Here is a 17,884-nt window from a genome sequence, read left to right on the forward strand (position 1 = left end):
GCCGCAATGTCAACAGATCATGTGATCAAAATCATATTTATGCCAGTTGCAGTGTGTTCCAGATCATGCGATCTCATGAGCAAAAAGTCAATGGTGGAAGCTGATAGAATAGAATAGAATTCTTTATTGCCCAGGTGTGATTGCGCACACAAGAAATTTGTCTTTGGTACAGATGCTCTCAGTGTACATAACAGAAAATATTTGTCAAGAATCATGAGATATAACACTTAATGATTGTCATAGAGGTCAAATAAGCAATGAGGAAACAATCAATATTAATAAAAAATCTTAAGGATACAAGCAACATATTACAATCATACAGTCATATGTGGGAGGAGATGGATAATAGGAATGATGGGAAAAACTAGTATTAATAGTAGTGCAGACTTATAGCTTGACAGTGTCAAGGGAATTATTTGTTCAGCAGAGTGATGGCATTCGGGGAAAAACCCTGTTCTTGTGTCTTGTTCTCTTGGTGTTTGGTGCTCTGTAACGGCGTTTTGAGGGTAGGAGTTGAAACAGTTTATGTCCAGGATGCGAGGGGTCAGTAAATATTTTCCCCACCCTCTTTTTGACTCGTGCAGTATGCAGGTCCTCAATGGAAGGCAGGTTGGCAGTGATTGCTTTTTCTGCAGTTCTAATTCTCCTCTGAAGTCTGTGTCGGTCTTGTTGGGTTGCAGAACCGAACCAGACAGTTATGGAGGTGCAGATGACAGACTCAATCATTCCTCTGTAGGACTGTATCAGCAGCTCCTTGGGCAGTTTGAGCTGAGTTTGAGTTGAGTTTGAGCTACAACACATGCTCAGTAGCTGGAATCAGCCCGAAACACAGCTGAGGAGCTTGAAGATCCACTTGTTCCAACAGGCCTGGGGCTATTAGATATTAGCCGCTGTCTGATGAATGGAATGTATGTTTGATCGTCTGAATGAGAGTGATTGCTTTTTAAGGAACCCGAGTTTTAGATTAGTTGGTTTAACTTAAATTGAATTTAGGATATTTTTATTGCTCTTTATATGTTGTAAGCTGCTCCTTCGGAGATGTGCGGCATACAAATCCAATCAATCAATCAATCAATCAATCAATAATGGGCGTGGGCATATGAGTCGAAAAAGGTTCACCATCACTATCCTTTAAAAAAAAAAAAAATTTCTTTATTGAGTTTTCACATATAGTTCAAATCACACATTATTCTGTTTTACAGATTATAAACCATCTCTTTTAAAATTCTTATAATAAATTTTTACCTGTTACATTCCGTTATATACATTATATTTCATACTTTTATATTCTAACATTTATTATATTCAATAACTGGTAAATAAAACTTTTTACAAGGTAGCTGTAGATTGTTTCCATTGTACTGTTGCTTCTTATTATATTGTTTCTATATTCTCTTTTGAACCCATTCATGCCATTTTTGCCATGTTCGTTTTGATTCCGTGATTTTGTTTCCCTTAATTGAGTTAGTGAGTTCATCCATCTCCACGCATGTATATATCTTATCTATAATTAATTCTTCCATCACTATCCTAAGTCATAGGTGGGCAACCGACACTGGGCTTTAATTTCCCAGAATCCCTGAGGTAGCCATGTCGGCTGGCTTAGGAATTCTGGGAATTGAAGTCCACAGGTCATAACAGGTCCATAGTTGCCCATCCCTGCCCTATATTTTCCTTTTCAGCAGAGGAGATGATTTGTTGCTAATGGGATTAAGCATAGCCAATACCTGTGGCAGACCTTATTTTGGGATAATCTGGAATAATACCCTTTCCCTTCTTTTTTCAACTTTGTTTTACAGATGGTCACAAGAACAAAGAAAATATTTGTAGGTGGATTATCAGCTAATACGGTAGTGGAAGACGTAAAGCAGTACTTTGAACAGTTTGGCAAGGTAAGGTCTGATGGGGTTGAATGCAACACCCTTCTTCTTTTTTTAATGACTTTTTATGACCTGGACTCCTTGTTCTGTTGGAATTAATTTGTGTATCTCTGCAAGTGTCTGTGGGTCAGATTTGTATCTGGTTATGCCTTAAGATGTGTCCACATTAAGCACAGCAATGGGGATCATTTCCCCTGATCTAAGATTCTTATGTCCTCAGTGGTAAAGTGGGTATTTGTCTATACTGAGATGTGTATATATACCATATTTTTCGGAGTATAAAACGCACCGTAGTATAAGACGAACCTTAGTTTTTGGGAGGAAAATAGGGAAAAGAATCTGCTTAACAGATATTCCTCTGGCTAGCATCCTTAGTCTGGTCAGTTTCAGTACATTATTTTATCCCCTGATTAGGGCTTTCAAAAAACACCTAATTTGGAGAGAGTAACAATGTTAGAACCTGGTTAGGCCTGGAAAGAAAAAATTCTGAGCAAGTAGAGCAATGAAAAAAAATTGCAAAGACTTAGGGCTTGGAAAACATTCTTTGCAGAGAATAACAATGAAAGACCTTTTGCAAGCCTGTAAGATCTGGGAACATCGTTAGCACCTGGTTAGGGCTGGAAAGAAATTTACTCGGAGCAAGTTAAAGTAATGAAAATAAAACACTGCAAAGACTTAGAGCTTGGAAAACATTCTTCGCAGACAGTAACAATGAAAGAGCCTGCAAGTAAGAGCTGGGAAGATCGTTAGCAGCTAATTAAAGCTGGGGGGGAAAAGCTTCCAAAAAAAAGCATTCAGAGTATAAGACTGAATTTTCGGCCTCTTTTAGGGAGGAAAAAGTGCGTCTTATACTCCAAAAAATACGGTATATTCACACGTCCTGCATGAAACTGGTGTTTTTGCTGCCTGCTTTTCAATTTTGACCCTGACCTTCTGAAAAGTGGCACACAACTCCTGTTCTTTGCAAATACCAAATGTCTTCACCTGGTTGGACTTTCTGGCTTTTATCCATGTGAAGTTGGTGACATCATGGTGTGATCGGTGGTTGCAGATTACTCTTAGGGTCTGCTTGGTTTTGGTATTCTATATAGAGGCTTGAATTTCCTTCTGTGGCGTTTTTTTCAAGAGGGAGATATTACACTGCATATCATATAGATCAGTGATTTTCAACCTTTCTTGAGCCGCGGCACAGTTTTTACATTTACGAAACCCTGGGGGGCTAAAAAAAGTTTGGACAAAAAAATTCTCTCTCTCTTCCTTCCTTTTGCTCTATTTCTCTCTCCCTCCCTCTTTCTCCCTTCATCTTTCTTTCTCTCTCTCTCCATCCCTCTTTCTTTCTCTTCCTTCCTTCCTCTCTTTTTTGCTCCCTTTCTCTCTCCCTCCCTCCCTCCCTCCCTCTATGTTTCTCTCTCTCTCCTTCCCTCCCTCTCTTTCTCTCTCTCTCTTGCTTTCTTTCTCTCTCTTTCTCTCTCTCTTTCTCTCTCTTGCTTTCTTTCTCTCTTGTTATCTTTCTCGCTCACTCTTTCTCTTGCTTTCTTTCTCTCTCTCGCCATGGCACACTGGTTGAAAAACACTGATATAGATGGACAGGCCTACGTATCTCCTAGTATGCTATTGTTTGGAGATGCTGTTCGTCAGAGAAATCTGATATTTCTTCTTTTCTGGGGATCTTATCCAACAAACGTCAAGTTCAGCTGATAAGGCTCCGTAGGTTATGTCGCAACCTTTTTCCTTCTTTTATTTTTAAGGCGTGCAGTAGTGCTGATAAAAACGGTATAATAATCATATCTTGATGCCCTGTCCCTTTTGAATTGTTCTAACAAAACCCAAAACAATAAGAGGCCCAGTCAATGTGCATTTCTCCAGCTTTTCTCCGCTTGGGTTGGAGTCCTTCTCCGTGTTTGTCAGAGGGGATGGATTTTGAGGCTGTTGCCTTTTGCCAAAGATCCCCTCTGCCAATGTGACAGATGAACAATTGTATTTTGATTAAGTCCGTGCGCCAAAAGTTGGAGACCACACCGATAGCAGATTTCCAGATTGGGAGTCCTCCAACCTTGGCAACTTTTAAGACTTGTGGACTTCCGTTCCCAGAGGTCCTCAGCCAGCTGAGAAATTCTGGGAGGTGAAGTCCACAAGTCTTAAAGTTTGCCAAGTTTGAAGACCAATGGTCTACATTAGGGGTCTCCAACCTTGGGCACTTTAAGCCTGGTGGACTTCAACTCCCAGAATTCCCCAGCCAGCAAGGCTGGCTGGGGAATTCTGGGAGTTGAAGTCCGCCAGGCTTAAAGTGCCCGAGGTTGGACCCCTGGTCTACATAATGTGTCTCCAGCTTGGCCCTTCAAGTCTTCCAAAGATGCAATCTCACTGTTTCTCCATTGCATCTGGAAGGAGAGTCCAACATGGGTATTACTCCAATCCTATTGGTAGAGACTGAGTTAAAATTTACATATTAATTAAGCACCGCCCCCTCTGCTCTCCCCATGAGCCAGTTTTAAAAACTCAGTCACTGAGTAGAGACATGCTGAGTTTTGTGTTAGATTAAAATGTATAGAAATGTGTAAAAATAAATTGTCTGTACCGTTTTAATCCTTTTTCTCTTGTCTTTCAGATGTGAAGCTTGAAGAGGATCAGACGGTCCGGGGTCTCTGCCCTCAGCGGGCACCACCCCCAACGACTCTCCTTAGGGGTCTTGCCTTCCCCCAGTGGGAACACCCCAGAGAGGAGCACCCAGCCTGGGGGTCCCTGGCCTCCGAGGCCATACCGGGGCTGTCGGCCGAAGGTGGGGGGGTCCGCCCCCCCCACTGGGAGGCTTGAAAGGCGACTCGCGCGCAGCGGGAGACGAGCGCCTCACAGCTGACGGGGAAGTCAGCCCGGCGAGCGTGGAGAGAGCCGCCGCCGCCGCCGCCACCGCCGCCGAAATTGCCGCCGAAATTGCCGCGCCGCGGCAGGGATTACAGCGGGGAGGTCGGGAACCCCCCGGAGAGCCTGGAAGCGGCGAAACGGCCCCGGCGAGAGCGGGTCTGGGAAGCAGCCCGGCGAGCCGTGCAGGCTGGGCGCCGCCATGTTGGGTGCGGCCAGAGCGGCGAGGCGTCTTTGGGCGCCAAACAGCTGTTGAGCGGCAAATCTGAGCGCGAACGGGCTGGGAAGCCCTAGTGCGCAGGCGCAGGTCCGGAGAGACCGCGGACGCCATTTTTTGGGGCAAAACTGACGAGGTTGGTGAGAATCTAAGCCACCGGAGGTCAGAAGCAGCAAAGCCTGAGATTGTGACCAACTGTTTGTGAGTACAATGGAGGAGCACCCACCCAAGGAGCTCCCAAGTTCCCCAGCTCCCTCTAAGGATAAGGCAAAGGGGAAGGCCAAGGAGAAAGCTAAATCTCATTCCTCTGCCTCTTCTTCCTCCATTAAGGAGGCTGAGAAACGCATCAAAGCGTTAGAAAAAAAGCTGGAAGCGGCATTACAATCTTCCCCAGCGGGACTAACCCCAGCTCAGAGGCACTCATCTGAATCCAGGTCACCCCTAATGACCTTTGAGCCTACAGGGGCTGCAGCAGAGGGAGACTGGTCACCAGACAGGCAGTTCCTGCCCCTGCCCCAAGCCATGCCCTCAACCAGCACATCCTGGGCTAGGCCTGAATCTGCAGGACAGGCGGGAAGAAGCTCCCAAGGGCCAGCAGCCACGTTCACCCCTACAGCAGCGGGACTACGGGCCCAGCCTGGGGCGTGGCAGAATTTGCCACCGGACTTGCAGGACTTTATTGTCAACGCATACTCACAGGGCATGGCGCCTGGGGCTCCACAGTATGGAAGACAACAAACAACAGCTTCATGGTCAGCACCGCCCCCCTCGGGTTTGGGGTCACTGTTGGAAGAGCAGGATCAGTTTGAGGACAGTGAACCAGAGTATGGCTTCTCTGAGGACGAGACGGCCCCGGAACAGACACCCACAGTAGGTCTGTTTAAACCGGCACTCTTCAGAACCCTGCTATACAAAGCCAAGCAGGTAATGAACCTTCCCGGCTCAGCTAAGACAACAGAGACCGCTGAGCCGGAGCAGACTTCGGCCTCACTGCTCGAGGAACCTCAACCCGAGTCCGAACATTTTCCTGCTTCAGGCATTTTCGTGAAGGGCCTAAAGAGACCTTGGCAACAACCAGCAGCCGCACAAGGGCCCTCCAACATCGAGAGGCGATTCTACACCTTCGACGAGGAGGTGGAAAAGTTGCTCGAATTTCCCCCAATCGACCAGCCGGTGGTCACGCTTGTTTCCAGCGCACTGGTCCCCTCCGAAACCGGGGAATGCCTGAGACCGGAGGAGAGGAGGGCAGAGACATTGCTGCGTAAGGCGCACCAGATGTCTGGCTGGGGGTTCAGGTCGGCGGCATCTGCCTCGTTCATCAATCGAGCATCACTGATGTGGATCAAGGAGATGCAATCTCGCCTGGGGCCTGAGGATGGTCGCCTTCGTCAAGACTTAAGTAAGTTGTTGGCGGCGACAGAATTTTCGGCGGATGCCACCCTTCACGCGGCCAAATTTTCCGCACGCAGCATGGCAACCACACTAGCGTCACGCCGCCTCTTGTGGTTGAGAAACTGGCAGGCAGACCTTAAGTCTAAGTGGCGCCTGGCCTCCGGTCCCTTCCAGGGCTCCACACTCTTCGGAGACTTGTTGGAGAAGGTTCTAGTGGAAGACAAGGACAAGAGGAAGGTCCTGCCTAGAGCTAACAGACGTCCAGACAGGAGGTTCACACCTTATTCAAGGCGTCAGTCCTTTCGCTGGGACTCTGCCACGGGACCCAATCAGAATCAGCGCCCCTTTTCCCAGGGGCAATACAATCAACAGCCCTATAGGAGCGACCGAAGCTCCTTTCAGGACAGACCGAGAGGATATCAACAGTCCAGACGACCATTTCGTGGCAATTCCCAGAGAGGGTTTAAGCGCACGAGATGACTTAGCCGGCCATCAGCCCATAGGGGGAAAACTGCAAAGTTTCAGCGAGGTCTGGCGGTCGACTTCCTCCGACAAATGGGCTCTGGCCACGGTTACACAGGGACTCAGGCTAGAATTTTTTCTACCCCCTCCCAGCCGTTTTATACGCTGCCCAGTAATAAAAGACTTTCAAAAGAGACTACAATTGCGCAGGGAGATTACACACCTGCTAGACATACAAGCCATAGAACTAGTTCCGCAGCAGGAGGAAAGGAAAGGGTTCTATTCTATGATATTCATCGTGCCCAAGGCATCAGGAGGCTGCAGGTTGATCCTCAACCTGAAGCAACTGAACCTTTTCATAAAGTACAGGAGGTTCAGGATGCACTCGCTACAGACCATTCTTGCCTCCATACGGACACAGGACATCTTAACATCCATAGACCTCAAGGAGGCCTACTTGCACGTTCCCATTCATCCGGAACACCGCAGGTTTCTCCGATTTTATACCGATGGAAGACATTACCAATACAGAGCCATGCCGTTCGGCCTGTCATCGGCCCCAAGAACGTTCACGAAGCTCTTGGACGTATTGACTGCCAGCTTAAGAGCAAAATCCATCAGACTCATGGCCTACCTGGACGATATCATCATTTTGTCCAGGTCCAAGCTGGCGGCACACAGAGATCTCAACGAGACAATACATACACTGGAACTCCATGGCTTCACAGTCAATGTGGAAAAAAGCCAACTGTCACCTACTACCAGGCTTCTACATCTAGGAGCGATCATAGACACACAGAAGGGCACGGTCTCTCTCTCACAAGAGAGGCAAGACAACATCAGACACTTGATTTCCAGTATTCAGCGGGGACCAGTTCCACTGTCTCTGCTATCAAAGATACTGGGAACACTAGTGTCAGCCATTGGCATTGTCCCCTGGGCCAGATTCCATATCAGAACACTGCAGTGGTTCCTGCTCCCGGCTCAGAGGTCCAAGGTGAGCCATCGTCACAGACAGGTATACTTGCCCCAGAGGGTCAGGGAATCCTTGAAATGGTGGACATCCGCCGCAATAAGCAGAGGATCTCCATTCCAGATAGGGGAGCAAGTTATCCTGACCACCGATGCCAGTCTTACCGGATGGGGCGCCCACATTGGAGCTCACATGGCTCAGGGACTGTGGACGGAGGAGGACCTCACTTCGGTCAACATAAACTTTCTGGAACTAAGAGCAGTGTTTTTAGCACTACAGGCATTTGCACCTCTGGTTCATCAACAGCACGTGTTGGTGCTCACGGACAATGTGGCGACCAGAGCCCACTTAAACCACCAAGGGGGCACAAGGTCACAGCGTCTCATGGAGGAGACAAAGGCACTATTCCGCTGGGCCGAGCTACACCTGAGCTCCTTAACAGCAGAACACATCGCTGGGATCAGCAATACACAAGCGGACTGGCTGAGCCGGTCCACCTTGGATCAGTCCGAGTGGAGGCTGGATCCGACACTCTTTCATCAGGCAACGAGGCGGTTCGGCCTTCCGCTAGTGGATCTTTTCGCCAGCTCCCAGAACACCCAGCTTCCAAGATTCTACACACGGTTCCCACAGCCGGGGGCGGAGGAGGTCAACGCTCTTCGAACGCCCTGGCCACCGGGCCTACTATACGCATTTCCGCCAACAAACCTTATACCACGAGTTGTGGAGAAACTCCTGCGGGAGAAAGCGGAGGTGTTACTAGTGGCTCCGTACTGGCCCCGACGACCGTGGTTCTCCGACTTGATGGCACTGTCGGTGTCGACACCTTGGAGGATTCCAGACCACTTGATATCCCTCAGTCAAGGGGAACTTCATCATCCAGATCCCCAGTGGCTCCAACTGACCGTTTGGCACTTGAACGGGTCAGACTACGGGGATTGAAGATACCAGAGAAGGTCATAGACACTATGCAGGCTGCGAGGCGCCCATCTACTTCTCGGATTTACCAGACGACATGGGCGGCCTTTTGCAGTTTTTGCAACAAGCAAAGCATCAATGCTGGACAGGCTTCGGTCATTACAGTTCTAGAGTTCTTACAAACCGGTCTTGACAAAGGGCTAGCGCCCAACACGCTAAAACGACATGTAGCGGCTCTTGCAACCATGATACGTGTGGAGGGAGTACGTTCCTTGGCTTATCATCCCTGGGTGAAGGATTTTCTACGGGGAGCATCGAATCGACACTCTCCACCGGTTCGGAGGTTTCCATCATGGGACCTTCCGTTGGTTCTCAGGGCCCTAACAAAACCACCATTTGAGCCCTTGAGATCTATTCCCTTGCGACTACTATCGATTAAGACAGCCTTCCTTGTGGCCATTACATCAGCCCGGAGGGTGTCAGAGTTAGCGGCCTTGTCGGTACGCCCGGATCTTTGTATCTTTCATCCAGACCGAGTGGTGTTAAGGTTGGACCCTTCCTTCATACCAAAGGTGAACTCAGAGTTTCATAGGAAGCAGGAATTGATTCTGCCAGATTTTTGCACCCACGGCAGTCACCCGTCCGAATTGAGGTGGCACAAAATCGATGTACGCCGTGCGGTCAAGATCTACATTAGACGCACTGGGACTCTTCGAAAGACGGAAAAGCTGTTCGTCTCGTTTGCATCAGACAAAGAGGGACTTGGAGTGTCATCGGTTTCCATTAGTCGGTGGATCAGGGACTGTATTGCGGAGGCATACAGAGCTCGCAACCAGCCAGTACCAACAGGAGTGACTGCACACTCAACGAGGAGTGCGGCGACTTCGGCGGCCTGGGCTACTCAGGCGTCCATAGATGACATCTGCAGGGCTGCAACGTGGTCGGCTCCATCGACTTTCATACGACATTACAAGTTGGACTCCTTCGCTTCGGCGGAAGCGGCTTTTGGGAGACGTGTTTTACAACGTGTTTGTGTTTCTCCAACGTCCCTGACAAGACCTTCTCCCTCCCATGGGCCGTAAATCTCTGGTATATCCCATGTTGGACTCTCCTTCCAGATGCAATGGAGAAGAACCGTTGTACCTACCTGAACGGTCTTCTCAGTGCACTGGAAGGAGAGTCCAAACCCACCCGAAATAGTTATGGGTGCAGGGACGCCGGAGTGGGCAGTTAGTCAGTTTGGTTGTTACAATAAAATTTGGTTATCCTCTTACTATGGTTCTTCGTTTTTAAAACTGGCTCATGGGGAGAGCAGAGGGGGCGGTGCTTAATTAATATGTAAATTTTAACTCAGTCTCTACCAATAGGATTGGAGTAATACCCATGTTGGACTCTCCTTCCAGTGCACTGAGAAGACCGTTCAGGTAGGTACAACGGTTCTTCTGTAACTTGAGTCCCTCTTCCTGTCTACTGGTTCTATTCCTTTCTCTATATCTGACAGCATGCTAGATTTCTACAAAGAAATTGTATTTTGCATTCCATCCATGGTTTTGGCATGGCATGTGCTAAAACGCATTGTGGCTTGTGCAGGAAATTGTTGAAATATTTTGCTCCATTATTGGAATGGTCAGATGGTGTCATTTTGGATGGATAGTGTTGAACCACCCTTGATTTCAGTGCCTCCTCTGCCCCCTCAAAAGGGAAGGAGGTACATATATTACTACAATTTTTTTCTCATCATTCCTATCACCCATCTCCTCCCACTTATGACTGTATGGCTCTAACTTGCTTGTATCCTTAAGATTTTTATTAATATTGTTTCCTGATTGCTTATTTGTTCCTTATGACAATCATTAAGTGTTGTACCTCATGATTCTTGACAAATGTATATTTTCTTTTATGTACACTGAGAGCATAGGCACCAAAGACGAATCCCTTGTGTGTCCCATTACACTTGGCCAATAAGAATCCTCTCCTCTCTTTTCTGTGGCAGCCCCTCAAACACTGGCACACTGCTTAGCCTGTCTCCCCTGGTCCTTCTCTTCATTAGACTAGTGTGGTTGCCAAGCACCCAAATTTTGATTTATTTATTTATTTATTGGATTTGTATGCCGCCCCTCTCCGTGGACTTGGGGCGGCTAACAACAGTGATAAAAACAGAATGTGAAAATCCAATACTAAAACAGCTAAAAACCCTTGTTATAAAACCAATCATACATACAAACATACCATGCATAAATTGTAGAAGCCTAGGGGGAAAGAGTATCTTAGTTTTCCCCATGCCTGACGGCAGAGGTGCAAACACCAGCCATAACTCACTTTTTTCAGCATCATTGTAACTTTGAACAGTCGCTGAATGAATGGTTGTTAGTCGAGGACTAACTGTGCTATGGTTTTGTCAATGCTGATCAGTACCTATTACACAGAAGATGATGATGATCAGTACCTATTACACAGAAATCTTATTTAGGTCCCACAGAGTTGGCCTTCTGCAGGTCCCGTCGACAAAACAATGTCGTCTGGCGGGCCCCAGGAAAAGAGCCTTCTCTGTGGCGACCCCGACCCTTTGGAATCAACTTCCCCCGGAGATCAGGACTGTCCCCACCCTCCTTGCCTTTCGCAAACTACTCAAAACCCACCTATGCCGCCAGGCTTAGGGGATATAACTGACCCTTAGCTGTTTCGTTTTATGTATGGTTTAATTGGATGGTATGACTGTTTTATAATGGGTTTTTATAATTGTTTTTAATATTAGATTTGTGCTTTGTATTTTGTTGTGAGCCACTCCGAGTATCCCCCCCGAGGTCCATGGCCCGATGCCTGTCGAAAAAGCCAGGTCTTTCCAGAAGGCCAATAAGGTGGGGGCAGTGCAGATCTCAGGAGGTAGCTGATTCCACAGAATTGGGGCAACCACAGAGAAGGCTCTCCCCAGCCGAAATGCCATCAGTCCTGCCTTAGACTTTCCAGTCTGCCCTTGTGTGTTGATTGTCCATTTCCGTGGTATTTTTCCAAAGAAGCGTCCATATTTGGACCTAGTCTCTGAAAAGCTTGTTTTTGAATCTACCTTTTTGTCTGTGGTAGGGAAACGTCTTAATAGTTATTGTGTTAGATTGATAGTTGTTTTGCTAACCGTACATTTTATTTTTTTATTTTTTTCCCCCCGATGACAATCTCCGATTCCGACAGGGTGATGTTTACAGCCTGCTGAGCCCTTTATTAAAGGATTGTGTCAGGGTTTTGAATGCTTCTTCCTTAGTTATTGTCAAATCTGCCAAACTCCTCCGTCTAGTTTTGAAGTTAATAACAGTTTTGATGCAGGCATGTTTCTGTGCTTCTTGCATACACCCGGGAGGAATCGGTTTTGTTTTGCCATCTGGTGGTTTCGTGCTGAGTCAATAGAGACAGTTCGGTGCCCCCTTGGTTTTTTCCCTTTCTTCCTCAATGTTCGAAGCCTCCTTTTTCTTGAAAAATCCAATTATTCTGGGTTTTTTAATCGATACCCCAAAGCCAAGAAAACCCAAACGAATTGGCTTTTCTTCATCTCAAATGTTCCTGCAGCTCTCAAATATAATATAAATTTAATAAAATAAATAAAATCTAAAATGATGTGGCTGCCATCCAGGTGCTCCAAACTTAGTCCATAAATTGCTGGCTGTACAGATGATTTATGCCCAGAACAATACACACACCTGAGAGTAAATAACATTGTGGCTTTATTCTGTAGCGACATGCAAATAACAACAACAACAACAATGACAACAACAAGAGAGTTGGAAGGGACCTTGGGGGCCTCCTAGTCCAGTCCCCTACTTAGGCAGGAAACCCAAGCATCACTTCACACAAATAGTTATCCAACATCTTCTTAAAAATTTCCAGTGTTGGATCATTCACAACTTCTGGAGGCAAATTATTCCACTGATCAATTGTTCTAACTGTCAGGAAATTTATATATAGAGCGCTGGTGAGACCACATTTGGAATACTGTGTTCAGTTCTGGAGACCTCACCTACAAAAAGATATTGACAAAATTGAACGGGTCCAAAGACGAGCTACAAGAATGGTGGAAGGTCTTAAGCATAAAACGTATCAGGAAAGACTTCATGAACTCAATCTGTATAGTCTGGAGGACAGAAGGACAAGGGGGGACATGATAGAAACATTTAAATATGTTAAAGGGTTAAATAAGGTTCAGGAGGGAAGTGTTTTTAATAGGAAAGTGAACACAAGAACAAGGGGACACAATCTGAGGTTAGTTGGGGGAAAGATCAAAAGCAATATGAGAAAATATTATTTTACGGAAAGAGTAGTAGATCCTTGGAACAAAAGTCCAGCAGATGTGGTTGGTAAATCCACAGTAACTGAATTTAAACATGCCTGGGATAAACATATATCCATTGTAAGATAAAATACAGGAAATAGTATAAGGGCAGACTAGATGGACCATGAGGTATTTTTCTGCCGTCAGTTTTCTATGTTTCTATGTTTCTATTTCTCCTTAGTTCTAAGTTGCTTCTCTCCTTGTTCAGCTTCCACCCATTGCTTCTTGTGTTTCAACCCTCAGGTGCTTTGGAGAATAGGTTGACTCTCTCTTCTTTGTGGCAACCCTTGAGATAATTGGAACACTGCTATCATGTCTCCCCTGGTCCTTCTTTTCATTAAACTAGCCATGCCCACTTCCTGCAACCGTTCTTCATATGTTTGAGCCTCCAGTCCCCTAATCACCTTTGTTGTTCTTCTCTGCAGTCTTTCTAGAGTCTCAACATCAACACCAAAACTGGATGCGTGGCCTTACCAAGTGGTATTAACACTTTATATGAACTTGATTCTATCCCTCTGTTAATGCAGCCTAGAATTGTATCGGCTTTTTTGGCAGCTGCTGCACATTGCTGGCTCCTATTTCAATGGTCGTCCACTAGGACTCTAAGATCCCTATCACAATTACTACTATTGAGCAAAGTACCACATATACTGTACTGTGCATGTTTTTTTCTTGCCTAAATGTAGAATCTTACTTTTAGTTAAGTAATGTTTTACATTAAGGCAAGAAAAACAAATCTGATTAAGTTTATTTATTTATTTATGTATTTATTTATTGGATTTGTATGCCGCCCCTCTCCGTAGACTTGGGGCAGCTAACAACAGTAATAAAAACAGCATATAACAATCCAATATTAAAACAGTTAAAAACCCTTATTATAAAACCAAACATACATACATACAGACAGACAGACAGACAGACATACCATGCTGTGAGCCGCCCCGAGTCTGCGGAGAGGGGCGGCATACAAATCTGATTAAACTAAACTAAACTAAAATTGTAAAGGCCTAGGGGGAAAGAGTATCTCAGTTCTTCCATGCCTGGCGGCAGAGGTGGGTTTTAAGAAGCTTAAGAAAGGCAAGGAGGGTGGGGGCAATTCTAATCTCTGGGGGGGAGTTGGTTCCAGAGGGCTGGGGTCGCCACAGAGAAGGCTCTTCCCCTGGGTCCCACCAAGCGACATTGTTTAGTTGACGGGACCCGGAGAAGACTCACTCTATGGGACCTAACTGGTCGCTGGGATTCGTGCAGCAGAAGGTGGTCCCTGAGATAATCTGGTCCGGTGCCATGAAGGGCTTTATAGGTCATAACCAACACTTTGAATTGTGACCGGAAACTGATCGGCAACCAATGCAGACTGCGGAGTGTTGGTGTAACATGGGCATACCTAGGGAAGCCCATGACTGCTCTCGCAGCTGCATTCTGCACGACCTGAAGTTTCCGAACACTTTTCAAAGGTAGCCCCATGTAGAGAGCATTATAGTTTAAATACACACATGACTAAAGATATGAATCCCAGGGAAGTTTTGTCTTTAGATGGTGCTGGCTTGTGTTATAGCAAGATTTCTCTCCCCCGTGAAAGAGGAAAGTATAAGTTGATTTGTGCCACCTGCAATTTTTATAGGCTGAGTAGTTAAAAGTTATAGAGCCTGACAGAAAGTTCTCCCTTCGTTGACTGGTTATTTTTTCACACAATCATAAAGCATTTAATATGACTTTAACAGAATAACAGAGATGGAAGGGGCTTTGGAGATTTCCTATTCCAATCCTCTGTTCCAGCAGGAGATCCTATACTTATGTTTGTCCAATCTCTTCTTAGAAATCTCCATTTTTGGAGCACCCACCACTTCGGAAGGCGAGCTGCTCCATTGATTAATTGTTCTCATTGTCAGGAAATTAATTGCATCTTATTAAAAGGAAGGCTATTAAACTACATGTGAGGGACACACTCATCGTTGCTAAATGTGAATCTAAAAAAAGAGGCACCTGTTTGCTCTCTAGAATTTCCCTAGGGATTCAATCCATAGCTGAGTTGAAGCCCATGAAAGTCAAATTTTGGTGGGTTTTTTCCACCCTGCCTTCAGGGCTCTTAAGCAATTTTCCCTTCCCAAACAAAGGGCATGAGTTTTCACTGCTCTAGTCTGGAGGTGTGTGTATGTGTGTGTGTTTGCACACGCATGGGTGTGTAGAGGTCCTTTTGCAATGAATTTGGGAATCTTCAGAGAGCCCTTAGATTTTTGCAACGTTCCCCTTGTGAAAGGCCTTGGTAAGGCCACACTTGGAATACTGCATTCAGTTTTGGTCGCCACGGTGCAAAAAGGATGTTGAGACTCTAGAAAAAGTGCAGAGAAGAGCAACAAAGATATATTAGGGGACTTTTGGCTAAAACATATTCAATTCAATTCAATTTATTAGATTTGTATGCCGTCCCTCTCCGAAGACTCGGGGCGGCTCACAACAATAATAAAAACTATTCCAGCGAAAAACAAATCTAATATTAAAAAGCACATAAAACCCTATCATATTTAAAAAAAGCAAACAACATATACATACCCAAACATAAATATAAAAAAGCCTGGGGGAAAGGTTTCTCAACTCCCCCATGCCTGGCGGTATAGATGGGTCTTGAGTAATTTACGAAAGACGAGGAGTGTGGGGGCAGTTCTAATCTCCGGGGGGAGTTGATTCCAGAGGGCCGGGGCTGCCACAGAGAAGGCTCTTCCCCTGGGGCCCACCAAACAACATTGTTTGGTCGACGGGACCCAGACAAGGCCAACTCTATGGGACCTTATTGATCGCTGGGATTCGTGCGGTAGCAGGTGGTTCTGGAGGTACTCTGGTCCAATGCCATGCAGGGCTTTAAAGATCATAACCAACACTTTGAATTGTGACCGGAAACTGACCAATGCAGGCCATGGAGTGTTGCAGAAACGTGGGCGAATCTAGGAAGCCCCACGATGGCTCTCGCGGCCGCGTTCTGCACGATCTGAAGTTTCCGAACAGTTGCAGGTACTGGGCATGGCTAGTTTAATGAAAAGAAGGACCAGGGGAGACATGATAGCAGTCTTCCAATATCTCAGGGGTTGCCACAAAGAAGAAGGAATCAACCTATTCTCCAAAGCACCAGAGGGCAGGACAAGAAGCAATGGGTGGAAATTAGAAGATGTTGGATGACCATCTGTCTGAAGTAGTGCAGGGTTTCCTGCCTAAGCAGGGGGTTGGACTAGAAGACCTCCAATGTCCCTTTCAACTCTGTTATTTATTTTTTATTTATTTATTCTTTGTCCAAAATACAATACATATGGAAGAGAATAGACATTAAGTAATATATATAAAGATAGAAAGTAAAAAAGAAGAGAATATATATGATATAAGAGATATGGAGAGGATATACAGTGATCCCCCGGGTATTGCGATCCCGATCATTGCGAAACGGCTATATGGCGATTTTTCAACCCGGAAGTAAAAACACCATCTGCGCATGCGCACCCTTTTTTCTATGGCCACGCATGCGTAGATGGCACCGGGCAGATCAGCTGCTGGGCGGCTTCCCTGGGTCTTCCCCCTCTTGCTGGCGGGAGGGCGAGCGGCGGGCATCAGCGAGGAGTTTGCGTGGGCGGCAGGGAAACCCCAGCGCCGCTTCCCAGCTGAGTCCTGAAGCCAAACGCGGAAGTTCGCTTCAGGACTCAGCTGGGAAGCGGCGTGAGCGAACGGCGTGAGCGGGGCGAAGGGCGGGCGAGCGGCAGCGAGGAGTTTGCGTGGGCGGTGTGGAAACCCCAGCGCCGCTTCCCAGCTGAGTCCCGAAGCCAAACGCGGAAGTTTGCCTTTGCCTTCTGGCTTCAGGACTCAGCTGGGAAGCGGCGCGAGCGAACGGCGTGGGCGGGCGAAGGGCGGGCGAGCGGCGGGCGCGCGGGCAGGCAGGCGGCGGACAAGAGGCGGGCGGACAAGACAAGTGGCGGGCGCGGCAGCAGCGAGGAGTTTGCGTGGGCGGCGGGGAAACCCCAATCTTCGGCTCCTCGCTGCTGCGGCGGAAGTAAAAACACCATCTGCGCATGCGCAGATGGTGTTTTTACTTCCACAGCGCTACTTCGCGAAAAACCGATCATTGCGAGGGGTCCTGGAACGGAACCCTCGCAATAATCGGGGGACCACTGTAAATGATATATATATATATATGATATAGATAGATAGATAGATAGATAGATAGATAGATAGATAGATAGATAGATAGATAGATAGATAGATAAGGAGAGAATATATATGATTTATGAGATATTGTTATTGTTATTGAAATATTACTTGTGCATAGGTAAAATACAAAACCCTTTTCTAATACAATGGGAGGTAGTATCTCCAACGTTTTTAAAGGCCTTGCTTGCTTTTCCAAAACTCCGCTGAAAGTAACTCGGACTTGGGGGTTTCTGGAGGCTTGCAATTTAGACTTTATATATGTATGATGAGTGGTGTAATTAGATGTGAAGACTTCTGCTTCGTCACTGGTTTATCCTAATCCGGCTTTGGCTTTTCCCAACAACAAAGTGAGCTTATTTTCTTAAGCTGAAACAACTCAAGCTGCCTTTGTTCCTGCCTTTTTATTGTCTCATTCCTTTCATTCTGTTTTCCTGCCAAAAGTTTTGTTTCATTAGGCTTACGAGTCATTTCCAATTCAGTGGGCTGCTACAATGGGGCCTTTATGTACCTCCGGGCGGCCTTGCCTCCCCCCCCCCTGTCTTTCTGTATTTGTGGCGAGATAAGAATGTTAACTGGAGGACTTGTTTTTACTTTTCATATTAAAATTACGCGGGTCAGCTGCTTTTGAACAGCAAGGTATTCTACTGGAATATTATTTAGGAATGCCATTTAAGGCC

The 17,884-nt window shown here is 46.4% G+C and overlaps 1 protein-coding gene across 12 annotated transcripts in view; it reads left to right on the forward strand.

The window, feature by feature from the left end:
• Positions 1-17,884, forward strand: part of MSI2 (musashi RNA binding protein 2) — an 841,455-nt gene that overhangs the window by 285,810 nt on the left and 537,761 nt on the right. For all 12 annotated transcript variants that reach the window (XM_070735316.1, XM_070735319.1, XM_070735321.1 and 9 more), the window contains exon 6: positions 1,800-1,892. In XM_070735316.1, coding sequence (XP_070591417.1) covers positions 1,800-1,892 — 93 coding nt within the window. The remainder of the gene's footprint in view (positions 1-1,799; positions 1,893-17,884) is intronic.

This window comes from Erythrolamprus reginae, chromosome 1 (assembly GCF_031021105.1).
Source record: "Erythrolamprus reginae isolate rEryReg1 chromosome 1, rEryReg1.hap1, whole genome shotgun sequence".
Classification (NCBI taxonomy): Eukaryota; Metazoa; Chordata; class Lepidosauria; order Squamata; family Dipsadidae; genus Erythrolamprus; species Erythrolamprus reginae.